At 39.2% G+C, this 19,671-nt stretch overlaps 1 protein-coding gene across 1 annotated transcript in view; it reads left to right on the forward strand.

Moving 5' to 3' along the window:
• Positions 1-669: 669 nt before the first annotated feature.
• Positions 670-19,671, forward strand: part of fab1 (1-phosphatidylinositol 3-phosphate 5-kinase fab1) — an 809,612-nt gene continuing 790,610 nt past the window's right edge. The window contains exons 1-2 of the mRNA XM_090380831.1: positions 670-756; positions 18,986-19,130. Of these exons, the coding sequence (XP_090236957.1) occupies positions 670-756; positions 18,986-19,130 (232 nt within the window). The remainder of the gene's footprint in view (positions 757-18,985; positions 19,131-19,671) is intronic.

The following is a 19,671-nucleotide window of genomic DNA, read 5'->3' on the forward strand; positions in this document are numbered from 1 at the left end:
TTACAAGCATTAGCAACTAAGGCTATATTGCTCCAGGGACATGCGGTGGTAATTCCCTGACCTTTCCGCATCCTCCATATTTGGTGGCTTACGGGTTCGAACCCCGGTTTAATCAAGAAGCATGTGCTACGCACTGCTGCTCCTGCCACCTGGCCACAGAGGGGCCCCAATTTTCAAGGATTTCAATGTAAACAGTGATCAGGGTAAAGAATTTACAAATAAAGATGTAAGAGCATTATTTAAGTCTCTTAACATTAATTTCTATACAACTAGGTCAGTAAAAAAAGGCAGCCGTAGCTGATCGTTTCATCTGGACACTGAAAAAAAAAATATTTAAATGGTTAACTTATTCTAAAAGTAAGAAATATGTTCACATTCTTCCAGACATTGTAGCTACCTATAATTGAATATCGCATCGAACCATCTGGATGCTGCTTGCCGATGTCATCTTGCATAATGAAGAAGACATCTACAGGAAATTGTACTTAAATAAAGCCCAAAGAACAGATTCCTAAATTTAAATTAGGGGATCATGTCATTCTAACCATGGCTCTCAACCTTTTTGTCAAAGGTTTCTAGGGTAGTTGGAGTCTCGAGGTGTTCACTGTATCCCAAGTTTTCAAACGAACGCAACCAGATATGTACAGAATCAAAGGCAGGGCCAGCGAAATGATCTACGGCATGTTTAATGAGCAACAACTACAACATGTCAATCTCCAAGACGACTTGCCTGCTGATGTCTTTCTTATTGAAAAGGTACTTAAGGATAGACAGAGACGGGGCCAGCGTCAATTACTGGTTAAGTGGCTAGGATATCCTGCTTTCTATAACAGTTGGGTTCCTGCTAAAGATGTTCTTCTTAAACCTACCAAGTAAGGCACACATGGATTTCCTTCCCGAGAACACGCAATCTAATTTTACTGTTGTTTTGTCTGACGCTGTAGCTCTCAATGGGAAGTGGGAAGTTGTGTTAACAGAAATATACGTTCCTAATTCTTGGAACAATATTTTGGAAAGCTGGGCTGAGTGTGCAACTTTACAGAAAAGCCTTTCATCCCGGAACACAGAGGTTTACTTGCTGGAAACAGAGTACGAAAATTCTTCTAAATTGATCGACCATATGTGCAGACTTAATACTAATTTAAAACTTAGAGTAGTAGAACCCAAATTCAGAGTGAGAATTACGCTTTACGTCAAGAGCGACATCGAGTTGCATATGGCTTTCTGAACAGCTGAAATTTTAGGTCGGATTCCTAAATCTAAAGCCAAGAGTGATTGTAGTGAAATACAGAACTTTCAGGGAGTCTCAGGGATTTTTAAAAACAACCAATTAGTGCGAATTCAATCTTATAGTGTGAAACTGAGAGCCTTGAGAGAATGTGTTTCGTGTTAACAAAATCACACTCAGATTTGGTGTGATCCCATTATAAACATTTCGGACACTAGAGTAGTATCGTTTGCTTGGTTAATGAAATCATCTAAGACAAGTAAATTAAACAATTTACTTGTCTTAGTTTGATTTACTGTAGGGCCAAAATCAGGAATGTTTAAACCCTCCACTAACTTGATTTGCAGGTATTGTAGAAACTTTTCTTGGGGCTCTGAAAGAGCAATAGACAATTCTTTGAGATGGAGGGGAAATTAAATTTTGCGTGTTTCCCAGCAGAGACAACACAAATGTTGTCTTCCCACTCTGTGTTGCTCCACTGATTAGTGCTGTAAACAGATGTTTCATTATTGTATAACTGGTCGTGCGCTGGTCTCGACCCTGTATTTGTGTGTGTGTGTGTGTGTGTGTGTGTGTGTGTGTGTGTGTGTGTGTGTGTGTGTGTGTGTGTGTGTGTGTGTGTGTGTGTGTGTGTGTGTGTGTGTGTGTGTGTTCGCGTGACTGCACAAATACGAGAGGATGGGCTATCTACAATAAAGACAGAAGGTGATGTCTCCGGACAAAAAATGTGTTGACCCCTTTCATGAAAAGGCTGTGAGATTTCCCTCAGATATGATGCTTTGGAAACATTTATTGCTGCTTTTTTTAAAAAAATAAAACTACCCTTCATGACAACAAAAGGGTTGGTTGGTTGGTTGATTTGTTAGGTTTTATTGGTGCATTAGCAACTAAGGCTATAATGCGCCACAACAAAAGGGATGTGTGTTCGCCTTCCCCCATATAAGCATGTGCATCACTTCGTGATGGGTGAGAGGGCCCTCCCCTGCATTCCCGCAATTCCCCTGCACGCCCGAGGGTCGTCACGAACATGACAGCTGGGGAGAGCTGGGGAAGTACATGCCTGAGCACCCTTGCCCACATCTGGAAAAAAAAAGATTTTACCAGAGAAGCCACTGAAGACTGCTTTAGTGTCAAAACATGGAATTTTACGGGGAATTTCTAATGTTGGCAGTTTGCTGTTTTGGTGGTTAGCTTTCACTGGGTGTCTTGGAAATATCCGTAAGGGTAGGTGCGTGTGTCGTATCTAACCACGTGGTTAGTGAAAGTAAAGCCGAATCTTTTTGTTACGGAGGACTCAGGGAGGTGGGAAGTTCGTGTTTCTCTCCATATGGGAAAAATCACTTCTACAGAAATATCAGCATGTTGGCTTTTTGCTGCAGCTGTCATATCAACATGTTGGGTTTTTGCTGCAGCTGTCATAACGTCCAAGTTGATTAGCTTCGCGTTCTTGGCATTAAGGGGTCACACCCTTGCATTTAGTTACCGTTCTTCCACCTTGGGTACGGAAGGAGTCAGACTTGGGACCTGTGGAAACAAACTCGACGATGTGATATCTGCCTAATTCGTCCATGAGTTCCCCAAGTGAGTAATCAATGGGTGGACTTTCGTTGCGAGGTTTATGTATGTAGATTATACTATCGGTGTCACAGTAAAGAATGCGATGGTGTAGAGAGGCCATAGCCTCGTAGAGTTTCATTTGGCCATAGCAAGCAATAAAGGAGCCAATGACTGCATTCCCGCGATGGTAGGGTTCCTCCGTTCCTTCAATTGGGGCAAATCCAACGAACGTTATTTCCTCCGATACTGAAACGGCCTCATGGACAATTTAGGTGTCATCCAAGAAAAGCTCTACAACGGTTTCGTAAGTTTTACATATTTTTGGTGTTCACCTTATTGGTTCTCATTGTGATTCATCCTCAGATACAAATTTAGCAAGTGCACGCTTTGCTAGATTCGCCTTTATTTCATGCCTGTCCATAGCGAAGCCTTCTTTACTTTTAAACAGTGGCAGCTCGTGACGCTGATGTTTGGGCGGTGTTGCATCTTAAAGTTAGATTAAATTGCTTTGGTTATAAGACAGGTAGACATAAACAGTAATAATAATAAGCAAGTAAAAAATACTACAAAACATTAACTGAACATTTACCATTAACAGACTTGAACTTTTATTTAAAAACAAAATCAATTCTTCGGTTTTTACTTGTTGAGAATATATTAAGAACTTTTCATTCAAGTTTGGTGCACTGTTTACCAAGCTTTTCTCTATTGAAAGCATGGCTTCAGCATTTAGCCTTTCCTGATTCATCATGCTCCTTAAATATGTTTTATTATTTTTAATGTTGAATGTAGTAGTAGTAGTGGCATGTGATGCAAGAAAGCAAATGTATACGCTTATGCAGCATCAGCCAAAAAAATCACCCCATTCCCTCCAAATGCCTGTCCAGTTCCTCCTTAAATTTATTCAACCTATCAACTTCCACAACGACAGATGGAAGTTTGTTCCAACAATTAACCACCCGCTGGCTAAAGGCAAATTTCCGCACATCTATTCTACATCTGTCCTTTCTTAATTTGAATTTATGCCCCCTTAGGTTCGTAATCTGAACAAGTGGAAGGATCCCATTAGAATTCAGCGTGCTCAACCCATTCAAGGCCCTTATACACCTCAATCAGATCACCGCGCAGGTGCCTAGTCTCCAGCCACTGCAATTTGCAGAACTTAAGCCTCTCTTGATAAGAGGATCCCTTCATTCCAATCACCAATCTTGTTGCCCTTGTCTGTACATGCTCAAGTAAAGCTACATCCTTCCTAAAATGAGGCCTCCAGACCTGTACGCAGTACTCAAGGCGTGGCCTGACCATTGCCTTATACAGAGGGACAATCACCTCCTTTTCCCTGCTAGCAAAATTCCTATATATCATTGACAAAACCCCATGACCTGCCCTGGCAGCCTGTCTGCATTGCTCAGAAAACTTCATATCTGCCTGCACAATTACTCCCAGGTCTTTTTCATTTTCTACCACCTTAAGTGTAGTACCACACAGTTGGTACTTTTCTCTGAGGTTACTTCTACCCATATGCAGTACTTCGCATTTGTCAAGGTTAAACTTCAGTTGCCACTTCTTAGCCCATCTGCCCAAATTATCTAGATCCTGTTGCAATAGCACACTGCCATTACTGTCATTAACAACCCTGCCAACCTTTGTATCATCTGCAAACTTCGACACTAAGCCTGATATACCTTCATCAATATCATTGATAAATATACAAAACAACAGTGGACCCAACACCGAACCCTGTGGGACTCCACTAATAACATTAGTCCACGAAGAGCAGCACCCATTGATTACCACCTTCTGTCATCTCGCACTTAACCATCCTTTTATCCATTGTAGCAACTTACCCTTAATACCATTCTGCTCCAATTTGTACAAAAGTCTTCCATGCGCAACAGTGTCAAAAGCTTTCCTGAAATCCAAATATATGATATCAAAATTATTTTTTGCATCCAGTTCCTTTGTAACCACATCATAATATCCTATCAAATTTGTCAGACAAGACTTTCCCTTAACAAACCCATGCTGTGTCTGAATTATTGCTGCAGTCTTGTCTAGATGATCCTGCAATGCATCTTTAACCAGTGACTCCATTATTTTACCCGGAACAGAAGTTAATCTAACTGGTCTGTAATTACTCGTGTCACCCTTCGATCCCCCTTTGTGAATTGGGGATACATTTGCCCATCTCCAGTCCGTGGGAACCTCCCCTGAGTCGAAGGATGCTCTCATAATTATGGCTAAGGGTTTGCTTAGTTGCTTTGCCGCCTCCTTTAATATAACTGGATAGATGCCATCCACCCCAGGTGCTTTTCTTACGTTTAACTTCAACAATTTCTCTTCCACTTTGCTCTCAGTTATTACAAAATCATTAAGTATCTTGCTACAATTTGATAACCTTCTGCCATTTTCAAACCTTAATAATTCCTCACGTGTGAATGTAGATGCAAAATACTCATTCAGTTTGTTTGCTATCTGAGCAGGATCATCAACAGTCGAACCACCGATATCAAGTGGACCAATCAGATTCAACCCCTTCCTTTTAGAGTTTATATAAGTAAAGAAATCCTTGCTGTTTACTTAGCATCTTTTGCCAAGGATTTCTCGTAATCTGCCTTCGCCTGCAGAACCTCCTTTGTGACCTGATTACAGATTAACTTATATCTGCCATAGGCTTCTGAGTCGCTTGATAATTTATATGCATCCCATGCATTTTTCTTCTCTGTTACGAGTCTCATTAGTTCATTTGACAACCATTTAGGCCTAAACCTTGAACAATATTTCTTAATAGGTATGAAACTTTTAGTAGCATCCACGATTAATTCCTTTAATGCTTCCCACTTAGAATTTATTGTTGGTAACATCGTCAGTTGATCCCACTGTGCAGAATTTAAAAACTGTCTGAGACCACTGTACTCGCCTTTACGGAAGCAAAAACCCTTTCCTTTACCCCTGATGGTAATTAAATCTTTAAGTAAATCCCAAGTCAGTACACTGTGATCGCTGCCACCTAGTGGTTCTTTTATCTGCAAATTCCTAATACATGAATGATCACTGCTGATAACCAGATCAAGAGTATTACTTTCTCTGGTTGCCTCTCGAACATGCTGCTGCAAAAAACAATCATCCAATAAATCCACAAATGTCTGACTAGTGTGTGAGTGCCCAACCCACAAGTTCCAGTCAATATCTGGGAAGTTGAAATCCCCCATTATAAGACATTCCGATTTACTACCCCACGCTATTTCTCTGTACGATTGTTCATTGTACTCATTCGAGTCATTAGGCCTATAACACACTCCTACTCTTATTTTTGCTTTCGCAGTGCTTATGTCACACCAAACTGACTCAACAGTGCACTGTTCATCTATATCAACTGGATGCACTTCTTTTGATTTTATGTTTTTCTTAATTAACAGCATAACACCTCCTCCCTTCCTATCCTGTCTATCCTTGCTGTACACATTGTACTCCCCAAATTCCAGTTCGGCATTCCTTATATCAGTGTGACACCATATCTCTGATATCGCAACAATATTCGCCTTTGATGTCTTAACCAACACTTCAAATTCATCAAATTTATTTACTATACTTCTAGCATTGGTATACATGCAAGTATACATACACCTATTTTTATTCTTAGTTACTCTAACACATCCCATATATCCACCTGTTTCACGATGACTGCCACCCGTCCTTGCAGGGTATCCCAGCAGAACATCGCCCAATGCATGACACCGTCGCCACCGGCTTGTGTTCGTCCCACGGTGCATACAGGCACCATCACTTCCCCCGGTAAACGACGCACACGTACCCAGCTGTCCACATGGTGCAACAGGAAATGTAATTCATCGGACTAGATGAACTTCTTCCAATTACTCAAGCTCCAGTTTCGCTGCTCGCTTGCCCATTGTAGGCGCTGTCGCCTGTGATCCATGGTTAGCATGGGCACTTGGAGCGACCTGCGGCTAACAAGCCTTACTTTCAACAGGGTTCGATGTATTGTGTGTTGTGACACATTATTCCCGTTACCTTCATTCCAATTACCGGAGATTTGGGCCACAGTCACCCTTCTGTTACTACGTACCATCCGAGAGAGCATTCGCTCACCTCGAGCATCGATGAGCCGTGGTCCTCCAATACCTCACCGGCGATTCGTGTGTTTTCCTTCCTCGGACCACTTTCGGTAGGTACTAACCACGGCTGATCGTGAGCAGCTCACCAGCCGTCCCGTTTCGGATATGTTCTGACCCAGTCGTCTGAACATTACAATTTGGCCGTTGTCAAACTCGCTTAAATCCGCTGCCTTTCCCATCTGAAAAACAAGAGTAACACTGATTAACGGAGCTCAGTATCATGTGTTTTTATACCGTGTCGCGAACCGGTCACGCGCCGTAGTTCACCTGCAGTTGCTTCGATTTTCTTAACGACTAGCTGGTCATAATGTTTTGGCTCATTGGTGTATGTCCACACAGTTATGATGATGAGTAATCAGGGGAATTTTGCGTAAAAAGTGATTGAAGTAATAATGCAAGTGATGCAGAAAAACAAGCTTATACAGTGTCAGATAAAAAAAAAAAAAACACTCCATGTAGTCTCCAAGAATTTGGATGACTGATTTCCACAAATTCCAGTCAATATCTGGAAAATTCAAATCCTCCATTATGAGACATTCTGATTTGCTAGCCAACTCTATTTCGCTGTAAAGTTGTTTGGTATACTCATCACAGTCATTAAGCCTATAACACTCTTCTGCTCTCAATTTTGTTTTTCCCTTGCTTATATCACACCAAACTGACTCAACATTGCCCTTGTCACTCAAATGAACTGGATGCACTGCACTGCCTTAGATCTAATATCCTTCTTAACTAAGAGCATAAGCCCTCCACCTCTCCTTCTCTCTCCTGTCTGTCCTTCCTGTATACATTGTACTCCCCCATATTCAAATTCAGCATCACTTATGGCTGAGTGACACGATATCTCTACTGTTCGTACAATGTCTGTATTTGATGACTTTATCAGTATTTCAAATTCATTAAATTTATTTACATTGCTCCTAGCCTTAGTGTACATGCAAATATATATACATGTTTTCTTGCTCTTATCTGTGAAGTGCGTTTGTGGAAAATAGATGGAGATCGGCATCTAGTTTTGGATTCTTTTGATCATCTGATTGGACAGGAAACGGCCTGATAAGGCTGACCTGTTGGAATACATATATAAAGAGTTTGGTTCGATTAAAGACGTGTAGGAGAGATGTGCCAAGAGCTTGTGTCTTAGATAATGGGCTCTCATATAATATGATGCCCCACGACCATATGATATTTTTAGCGAATACAAATCCTCTATCTTCGTACCGGTACTGTAGTCTCCATAGCCCCACTTTTTGTGCCATTGCTGTTGTCTTTTGTGCAGGCTGAAGATGCAATTTGTGACTGGCCCATTTTACGAGCTAAATTTCCTCGGCGTAAATGCGTTTCTTTATCTTGGGCACCCAATGTCTAGATTTCAGCTCCGTACAAGATTACTGCATAGATTACGATTGTTATGTAGTTGCGAGCTAGCAAGTAGCACAGTGGTATCGTCACCGTCCTCTCTACACCGCGCGGGAAAGGCCTGGGTTCAAATCCCGTCGATGACACGAAGAATTTAATGGGCTTTTTCCACTCCGTGGCTGAGTTAGTCGGTCTTAGGCATAAATAGCAAGGTTTTCGCATCAGAAACTGGGGTTTTTCGTCCAGCAAAACAGACAAATTGACCACTGAATTTAATTATTCGGGTTGCCTAAAAAAAAAAAAAAAAAAAAATAGCCAGTTGTAAAAAATGGATTTCTGCTTTCTTAAAGCGACTGAGTTTAAATCTCGGTAGGGCACCATGTAGAAGAAGAACTATTTATTATATGCAGAAAGCACATTGCTGTATACAATTCCCTTCACGGCTACAAGCCAGGGGTATGAAGGCATAAGCATAAAATAGCTTATGCCTTCATACCTATGCCTTATTTAGGAAAAACTGAACTACCTAGTGTCCCATTTCATCTTTGTCAGAAAAAAGGAACACGTCATTGTTTAAAACCTCTTAGTTCAGAACGAGCTATACATGAATGCCTGCTCGCTCTAGCTGTACAGTGAGCTTATTTTTTAATCCTAGTGACGTTTGTAGCTCAGAACACAAGCTCAACAGGTGTCGCATGATATCAGTTCTCAACGTATGTTGTTGTGGTGTGTTTGCTAGGGGTGTAAAAATGAAGTACTGTATCATATGTCCGCTTAGTAAGACATTACTCGAAAATGATGATTATAATGGACTTGTATAGATTAACATGTTATGGGAGCATATAACAGCTATGCGTTTAGATTTCGGAGAAGTTAAACCATAGCCGATGAACATTGGTGATCCAGGCATGTTACGTTACTGTATTCACTGATATCATCTGTGTCTCTTTTTATATTATATGAATAATAAAGTTATTTAAAAGTATATTGCGGAAGGTGTATCCTTAAACTCGCAGGTTTAAAAGGTATGCCTTCAAAAAGCTATGAAATTTTCTATGTTACCAAGAATCTTGAGCATTCGGCAATTCCCACTTTCAGCTGTTTCTCAGCTGCAATATTTGTTTAATCATTAAACCTTCACGCATTTATAAACTCCGTTTTTTTTTTTTTTTTGTCAAATAACGCAATCCAATCATTATAAAATTAATAATTTATTAATTTTCATAGACAATTAGATAGATTGATTATATTCCGTTTATTATAATGCTATTACAGCGTTATAATAAACGGTCACTATAATAGCTATTCAAAATATATATTCTGATATGTTAACAATTTTTTTTCTGTTTAAAACAGATGCAAATTATTGCCATTTTATTATGTGATTTTAATTGACCGTAATTACCGCTGTTATTTCATCATTGGCATATTTTTTTATTAGTTTAATCAGTTTGGAAATTACTTTTTAATTACTTATTTTCGATATACTTTCTAGTTGCTCTCGCCATTCTGCAGCAGTTTTTCTTATTCTCCTGTGTACTTTATTTTCATTAGGTGTAGTATTCATATTGCTGGTGTGCACAAAGCCATTATGAGAGGTATTAAAGAATGATAAATGGCTTATATTTATTGACTTTGAATGATACAAAACACAAATAATTGACAAATTTTTTACAGTTCACAATACATGTTCAAAAATCCCACCACCAACCTCAATGCACTTTGCAACTCATGGTAATATGACGTGTTGTTCTTGTGAGGTCTTCTTGCCATTCCATTATGAGGGCAGCAGTATCCAAAATATGAGTGAGAAATTCATCTCTTGTATTCACCCTTTCTTTGTATACTGCACTTTTCATCCATCCCCACAAACAAAAATCTAACAGAGTGAGGTCTTGGTGGCCAATGAACGGGACCACTGCAGCTGATCCATTGTTCAGGGAAAGTTCAATTTAGATATTGTATCACCAGACAGGTATAATGTGCAGGAGCTCTGTCATGCTGAAAGTACATACCAATCCTTGTAACTAAGGGAACATCCTCCAATAGTAGTGGAAGTTTGTTTTGCAGAAATTATAGGTAAATGGGCCCTGTAAGACAATTTTGTAACACAACATGCCCGATAAACTGATTGTCTGATACTGTACAACACGTTTACAGAGAAGCAATGTTGAAAATTTGTTTCTACAGTGCCATGTGGATTTTTGTCTGACCACTTATGAGAGTTACGGGTGTTGTTCATACTGTCACTGGCAAAAACATCATCGCTGAACAGTATTAATTCCATTAATACTGTTCAGCATTTACCCACTGACAAAATTCCAGTCGCTGGGCGTCGTCTCCTGGTTGAAGGTTTTACACCTGCTGTATGTGAAATGGATACAAGCCATGCTCATGTAAATTTCGCCATACTCTTGTCTGTGGAACACCGATACACACAGAAATTCTTCATGTGCTAGTAGTAGGACTATGTCCTATCAACTGAAGAATGTGTTCTATTTCAGAAGAAATGAATGCTGGGAACTGTACCATCTCACGCAGTTTGGTGTAAAAACTAGTAAACGCATTGAATCTGGTATTCTGCAGTTAGAAAACCATCAGTGGTATTCTCTACAAGCAATAGCACTTCCACCACAAAAACTGTAGACAAATGCCATATTGGCATATTCAGCATGTGTGAAGGTGTGTAGAATTCTTAATAACTTGTAACACCAAACAGTGTCATGTTATAACTGCTTCTTGGTCACATCCGACTTGGGGAGCTGTATCTCTGTATCCATCGAGAATTGGACACATGTTTATATGAACTTTTTTACTCAAGAATAATCGATACTATAACCTCCAAAAATATTTACCTTTCCTCTTGAATCACCGTGTTAAAATAATATATGAATTAGGCAGCGTTTCAAGGTTTTGCCACAGCCTCCACAAATGCTAGCTTCAACCCTGAGTGGATTTTACACTTATCTTAGACAAGCTGTAATAATAATAAATGGCTGGAAGTAAAGAGAAGAATAAATTTCAGATGGATAGCATTCTGGAAATATAGTCACTGAGGCGCAATATGACAATTTGTCTGAAATGTAAAACAATGAATGTTTTATACTCGTCAAAAGAATGGAAGTGAAACTGGGGCACTCACCAAAAGAATGGAAGAGAAGCTGAAAACTACAAAACTACACAGCAAAGAATGGAATGAATTATATTAGGAATCAGACTGTTGGATAAGAAGAGAAACACATGGATTAGGCAGGAAACTCAAGTAAAGGACATTCTTATCCAAACTAAAGAACTGAAATGGACATAGGCAGGACAGATCATCGAAGACATGATGGACTAAGAAAATAACAGAATTATACCCAAGAGGAGCTAAAAGAAAACCTGGAAGACAACGGAGATGGACAGATGTAATTCAAGTTTGTGGGCAGTAAATGGATGGTCATTGCACAAAACAGAAAGAACTGGAAAGTTTCTGGAGAGACCTTCCTACAAAACTATATAGCAAAGAATGGAACGAATTATATTAGGAATCAGACTGTTGGATAAGAAGAGAAACACATGGATTAGGCAGCAAACTCAAGTAAAGGATATTGTTATCCAAACTAAAGAACCGAAATGGACTTGGGCAGGACAGATCATCGAAGACACTATGGACTAAGAAAATAACAGAATTATACCCAAGAGGAGCTAAAAGAAAACCTGGAAGACAACGGAGATGGATAGATGTAATTCGAGAGTTGGCAGGCAGTAAATGGATGGGCATTGCACAAAACAGAAAGAATTGGAACGTTTCTGGAGAGACCGTCATCTTGAATGGCTGATGATGGTTTGCCATCATCAGCCGTTTGAATACACGGCATTTGGCAAAAATTAATTTTCACCCCAGGCTTTGCTGTCATCCTGATGCAACATCATCTAGGGATGCCATTTCGTCAGGTAGGCTTAGGTGTCGAAATAGTTTTCCACAAAACTGATGTGGCCTGTCAGTGGTGCTCTTCTGATACTGGCACCCTTGGCACCTGCCCCAGTGCCAAGGCATTTCTACCCCTCATAAGTACAGTTTGAAATTATGGTAAGATAATTTTTTCAAGGTACATTATGATTAATTTTTTGTACCATATTTATAACAGAGTATTAGAAAAATCTCATAGGAACTATCTTATGATGATTTTGCACAAGTCCTGTGATGATGATATTATTGGATACTATGATGATTTGATTGGATACTATGATGTGGTCACAATGGAACTAGATGTAAGAAATAATTTTGATATATACTTGATTTTTAGGAAAGCTTTTTATACTGTTCCACGTGGAAGACTGCTGTTCAAATTGGAGCAGTATAGCATTAAGGACAAGTTGCTTCTGTGGATAAAGGGATGGTTGAGTAGGAGAAGACAGAATGGTAATCAGTGGACACTGCTTTTCGTCCACTAATGTTATTAGTGGAGGCCCCCAGGGTTCAGTGTTGGGCCCATTGTATTTTGTATTTATCAGTGATATTGATGAAGGCATATGAGGCTTAATGTCCAAGTTTACAGGTGATACAAAGGTTGGCAGGATGAGTAATGACAAGAATGGTGGTATGCAACAGGATCTAGAAAGGCTGAGCAGATGGGCTGAGAAATGGCAATTGAAGTTTAACATTGACAAAGGCAAAGTATTGCATATGGGTAGCAGTAACCCCACAGTAACATACCAACTGTGTACTACTACTACAGGCAGGTTATTCGAAATGAAAAAGACCTGGAGGTAATTATGCAGTTGGATATGAAGTTTTTAAGCAATGGTGACAAGCTGCCAGGACAGTGCATGGGGTTTTGTCAGGGATACACAGGAATTTTGCTAGCAGGGATAAGAATGTGATTGTTCCATTGTATAAGGCAATAAACAGGCCACATCTTGAGTACTGCGTTCAGGTCTGGAGGCCTCATTTGAGGAAGGATGTAGAGCTGCTGGAACAAGTGCAGAGAAGGGCAATGAGATTAGTGAGGGGAACAAAGGGGTGCTCTTACTAAGAAAGGCTTCAGTTCTGCATATTACCGTTTGGAGACTACGCACCTGCAAGGTGATCTGATTGAGGTGTTTATGGCTTTGAATGAATTGAGCAAACTCAATGCTGATGGGATTCTTCCTCTTGTTCAGATTACACACAACGGGGCACAAATTCAAATTGAGGAAGAATAGTTGCAGAATAGATGTGTGGAAGTTTGTCTTTAGCCAGCAGGTGGTTGATTGTTAAAAAACTTCCATCTGCTGTTGTGGAAGTTGATAGCTTAAATAAATTCAAGAAAGAACTAGACAAACTATTGGAGGTAATGAATATTATTATTATTATCAGCCATATGGTGCAAGGAAGCCTGAGGATTATGCTGCACCAGCCAAAAAAAAAATTTCTGAGTTACCTTGAGAGAGAGAGAGAGAAGTAGAAAGAGAAGAATGATGATATCCAGCTCAGGACCCTATGTGTGCCAAGCCCATGCTCACCAGATGTGACCCCCCTGGAGCAACTGGTGAAATGGAAAGTGCTTTTTTTTTTTTTTTTATGATTCCGGTTGCTATATAAACTTGCTTTCTTGCATCATTTGCCACTACTAATGATTAATGAATAATATAAGTCCCCTTTCACATGAATGAATTGCTGCCTTATAATTTTTTTATTGTGAAGTAATAAAATCATACAGCAGTTAGGAACTGAACATTGAACCACATGGTGACTGTACAGTAAAACCTATCATGCAGCGTTTGGATTTCATCTGCATACATCTCCAAATGCCAAGGTAAAATTTTCATAGACATCTTAGAGGTCACATATCATTGTCATGGTTTTCAATATATGATAAATTTCTGCATGGAAGTTAATTGGTGGTTCATGGTCAGTCACTATGCTCTCCTATCCTGATAGCGGTAGCATGAGTTTTGTTTGTTTGTTATTTGGTTTTTAGGAGCATTAGCAACTAAGGCCATATTGCTCCGGGAATATGTGGTGGTCATTCCCTGACCTTTCTGCATCCTCCGTATTTGGTGGTGACGGGATCGAACCCTGGTCTAATCAAGAAGCGTGTGTTACGCACTGCTGCTCCTTCCCACCTGGCTGTGGAGGCGCCGGTAGCATGAGTATGGAGTGGGGAAACCCAGTGAATGATCCTGAGAATTTCTATTTATATTTTCTGTTGCACATTCATCTAAAATACTATAAAGTAAGTCAGTGGTGTCACACAAATATCATTCATTTGAAAGGACCCAAAACTATAGCTATATGGTTTTATTGCCCTGCAAAAAAAAAAAAAAAAAAATCATACCATAGCAATTTGTTAGCGTTACTGTGGAATGATATTCAAAAAGTTACTGTATGGTCAGAACTGCAAGGGTTCATGACTATTATAAGGCAGTCTTATTGAAGTACAAATACAATAACAGATCTTTCAGATTTAACCAAGCCAACATGTTGTTGAAGGTGGGATTATAGTACCTGCCATTAGAAAGCAAAGTTTCATTCCCTTCCTTATCCCTACTAGTACTGAAAGTTTCCAACTTTTGAACAGTTGGGGTTATGGTGTTCCAGAAGTTCTTAATTTGGTTGTTTGGAATCCATTTTTCCAATGAAATAATGTGATAAATAGTTATGATTCCATGGTAACTTGGAATCATAATAACTACTTAACACACACACACACGCGCACACACACACATGCGCACACACACACACACACACGCGCACTATATGTATATATGAAGAGAAAAAAATGCTATAAAGTAGTCAAAGTCCAATTAAACTATTATAAATTTGAATTGAAAAATAGTTGAACACAATCGGTTATAGTGTTCAGCATGGAGATTTCAAATCATGAGGTATAAAATCCTTTCACTTCTGTAAGGGGAAAGTTGTTAGATGGTCACTGGATTATCATTAACAACATAATTAGTGAGCATTTCTTAGTCCAGTAGTAAGCTTGACGTTTTACATGAAGTAGGTTGATACTGCCAAATCTGAATCTATCATATCCATACCAGAACTTTTGGAGGGCAGTTTTAAGACTCAGACTTTTCTTTAGATACTGCAGAAGTTTTGTCCAATACCTTAATGATGCTTTCTAACAAGTGATCCTCATTATAAGTTATTTCTAACCAGAAATACTGTAGAAAACAGTTGAAGTATTTTCTGTTGTAGAGAATGTGAGGTTTGTTTTTGTATAGCAAAATGCTGAATAAACTTAATTTGTATGTGGTGTAATTCTTCAAATAGGCCTCAGGGGTTGGACAAATAACTACCCACAATAACTGCAATATGTACACCATCCTGTGTATATGTCAGTCTTTAATAAAATAAAAATTAGATATAGGATAAAACTGTATATTAAATATAAGTATTTGAAGTTAAAAGCAGTAAAAATAAAATAAAAATATTTTTATTTTATTGATTCAACAGTCTTTGCTCAATTTGAATTTATGTCCCCTCGGGCAATTAATATGGGCAAGAGGAAGAATCCCATCAGCATTGCGCTTGCTCAAACCATTTAAGGCCTTATACACGTCAAGCAGATCACCTTACAGGTGCCTAGTCTCCAGACACTGTAATTTACAAAATTTAAGCATTTCTTTGTAAGAGCAACCCTTTCTTCCATTCACTAATTGTGTTGTTTGCCCTTCTCTGTACTCATTTCAGCAGTTCTACATCCTTCTTGAAATGAGGCCTCCAGACCAGTATACAGTACTCAAGTTGTGGCCTGACTGTTGCCTTATACAAGGGGATAATCACCTACTTATCCCTGCTAGAAAAATTCCTATACAGGGTGTTTCAGTTAAACGTTTCAGAACTTCTAAGAGGGGTAGGGTACATCCTGACAACTCGAAATCATATAGCAATGTGGGGTCGGAAATGCTTTCCTGAAGCGGTGTTGTACACAGAAGCACCATAAAGAAAAGAGACCGTAAGTGAGAAATCGTTTTAATAATACATGAAAAGAAGCAAAAGGTACATGGATTAAAGTAAGTGTTCGAAGTTTCTTCCACGGGCTACAATGCACGCCGCACATCTCCGACGCATGGACATCCGAACATTCTGGAATACTCCAGGCAGCGTGTCCAGACACAGCAACCGGAGGATTATGCACCTCGTATTGCTTTCGCACAGTGGTACCTTGGAAAATGTGCTACAAATCCCCTTTTTCCTGCTGAAGTGTTGTTTTCCGATGAGGCATCCTTCACAAGGGAAGGAATTTTCAACACGCATAACGACCATATCTGGGCGGTCGAGAACCCGCATGCAATACGACGTCGTGCAGCACAGATTCGATTTTCGGTCAATGTATGGGCCGGTATTATTTATGGGAGATCACCTCATTGGACCTTACCTGTTACCGTGTCGTCTAACCGGACCTATCTACTTGATCTTTCTGCAGCAAGTATTGCCACAACTTTTGAGAGATGAACAGATTTCTGCATCGACGCAACAGACAATGTGGTTCCAACACGATGGAGACCCTGCCCATTATAGCGGAGATGTTCGTAACTACCTGGATGTCACATTTGGTCAACAGTGGATCGGACGTGGTGGTCCCGTGCATTGGCCTGCTCGGTCACCCGACCTATCATGTCTTGATTTTTATTTCTGGGGTCATATGAAATCGCTAGTTTATGACACCCCTGTTGACAATGCTGAGGAGCTGGTTGCAAGAATCGCAGTAGCTGCCGAAGAAATTAGAAATTCGCCTGGAGTATTCCAGAATGTTCGGATGTCCATGCGTCGGAGATGTGAGGCGTGCATTGTAGCCCGTGGAAGAAACTTCGAACACTTTAATCCATGTACCTTTTGCTCTTTTCATGTATTATTAAAACGATTTCTCACTTACGGTCTCTTTTCTTTATGGTGCTTCTGTGTACAACACCGCTTCAGGAAAGCATTTCCGACCCCACATTGCTATATGATTTCGAGTTGTCAGGATGTACCCTACCCCTCTTAGAAGTTCTGAAACGTTTAACTGAAACACCCTGTATATCATTGACAAGACACCATGAGCTACTCTTGCAGACCGTCTGCACTGCTCAGAAAACTTCATATCTGACTGCACAATTACCCCCAGGTACTTTTCATTATCTAGCACCCTGAGTGTAGTACCACACAGTTGATACGTTACTCTGGGGTTACTGCTACCCATATGCAGTACTTTACATTTGTCAATGTTAAATTTCAGTTGCCACCTCTCAGCCCATCTGCTCAACTTTTTTAGATCGTGTTGCAGTAGCATACTGTCATTAGTGTCATTAACAACCCTGCCAATCTTCGTATCATCTGCAAACATAGACATTAAGCCTGAAATATTTTTTAAATTCTATACAGTGGGACTAACTGATGAAGTTACCACACAGCAAATTGTAAATGGGAAGCATTCAAAGAATTAATCTTGGAAGTTACTAGGCTTTTCATACCAGGTAAGAAATGTTGTTCAAGGTTTAGGCCTAAATGGATCTCAGGTGAACTAATGAGACTTGGCAGAGAAGAAAAATGTGTGGGATACATATTAAATTAACAGGTAACACAGAAGCCTGTGGTAGATATAATCTGGTCTGTAATCAAGTCACAAAGGTTGTTAGGCAGACAAAGGCAGATTACAAGAAATCTTTGGCAAAGGATGCAAACAAAAACAGCAAAGAATTCTTTAAAAATATACACTCTAGAAGAAAGGGGATGAATCAATTTGGTCCATTTGATAACAATGGTTCAACTTGATGATCCTGATTTTTCAGGTAGCTGAAAAACTGAACGAGTATTTTGCTTCTACATTTACACATGAGTTATTCATGGAGGGGAACACCAGAGGTGTATTAAACTCTGTCAGTGAGCTAAATGATTTTGTAATAATTCAGAGCAAAGTGGAGGAGAAATTGTTGAAGTTAAACCTAAGAAAGGCACCTGAGGTGGATGGGATCTATCCAATTATATTAAAGAAAGTAAGCAAACCTTTAGCCATAATTATCAGAGCTTCCTTCTATTACAGAGTTAAAAGTGATAAAAATGACACTGAAACTTTCAAAGATAACTGCTGCTTTGTCAGCAGGTGGTCACCTTTTAAATTTTACAGTCATAGTACATCCTTAAATAACACTGGCAGGGTTATGGCTCTTGGTACATGTACATCTGGCGCACAATAGCCCTAGATGTTGATGCACCATAAAACTCTTAATAACCAACCAACCAACGTGTACATCTTATATTAAATATACAGTTTTATTCTGTATATAATGTTTAATTTAATTTAATTTTATTATCTAACATATATACAGGTTTGTGTATATATTGCAGTTATTATGACTTGTATGTGGTTATTTATGTTTTCTACAGTATTTCTGGTTTTGGCAGAGGTCACTTCCAAAAGGACATTGTAAATAACACAGTCTCCTTCCTAAATGGTGACATATTAGGCCAGTACAGTGCCAGTTTAGTGGAACTTGGTCACTACCATTTGCATTGTACATTTTTATCAAAGCTATTTTTGAAACTTGCTAAATGGGACACATTTCTAATTTAGTTATTTTAATTTTATTTTATTTGTTTTGGCTAAAGCTATTATGGTAAAGTAATCTAGTGGGGGTAGCTATACACTTACCATTATACTGATAGATTTATTTAGAATGTGTAGCCGGTAGACTCATATACAAGTCATTTATCTCTTGATTTCTCTCTATTTTTTATCTGTTTAATTAGGAAATGCAGAAAAACGAGAGTCCTAAACTTCTGGCAAAGAATTTGGAGTCACCTACTTCTCTAACAGAGTTTGCTCCATTAAGTCCTGAAATCAAAGCTCAGGGATCCTCATTTTCTTTCATAAATTTTTTTAAAAGAAATAAGAGTAAGAAGTTTTAATATAATTTTTGTTTTATATAAATGTTCTTTTAAGAATAAAAAACTGCTACTGCACTTGTATTTTCTTTTTTAATATAAGATTTTTTTTCAACCACTCAGTTTGATTCTTTTTTGGTTTTTTTTTTTTTTTTTTTTTGTAGTTGTTGGCGCATCGGCTTCTGTGGCCATAGTGCACCTCCCAAGGTTTTGGCAGTACTTTGATCCAAGCCCGAGGCAGGATTCGAACCCGCGACCTTTGGGTTGCCAGGCAGGCACTTTACCCACCTGGCTAGCCTGGTTGGCAATTCTTTTTTGTGTTACTGCTTTGTTTTCTTTGTTGTTCTAAGAATCTTTATCAACTACACATTTTGGTGTGTAGTTGATAAAGGCCCCACCTGGATGTAAAGCATCAAAAGATCATTTAACACTTTTCTTGGGTAGAAACTCATCTGGAGATTTTAAATTGAATCCTCTACTTGTGTTCAGAGAAGAAAACCCAAGATCTCTAAAGGGTTGTGTAAAAAGCACATTGCTCTTAATTTGGTGAT

This window comes from Mastigoproctus giganteus, chromosome 9, assembly GCF_048544385.1.
Source record: "Mastigoproctus giganteus isolate SK-2022 chromosome 9, ASM4854438v1, whole genome shotgun sequence".
NCBI classification, from domain to species: domain Eukaryota; kingdom Metazoa; phylum Arthropoda; class Arachnida; order Uropygi; family Thelyphonidae; genus Mastigoproctus; species Mastigoproctus giganteus.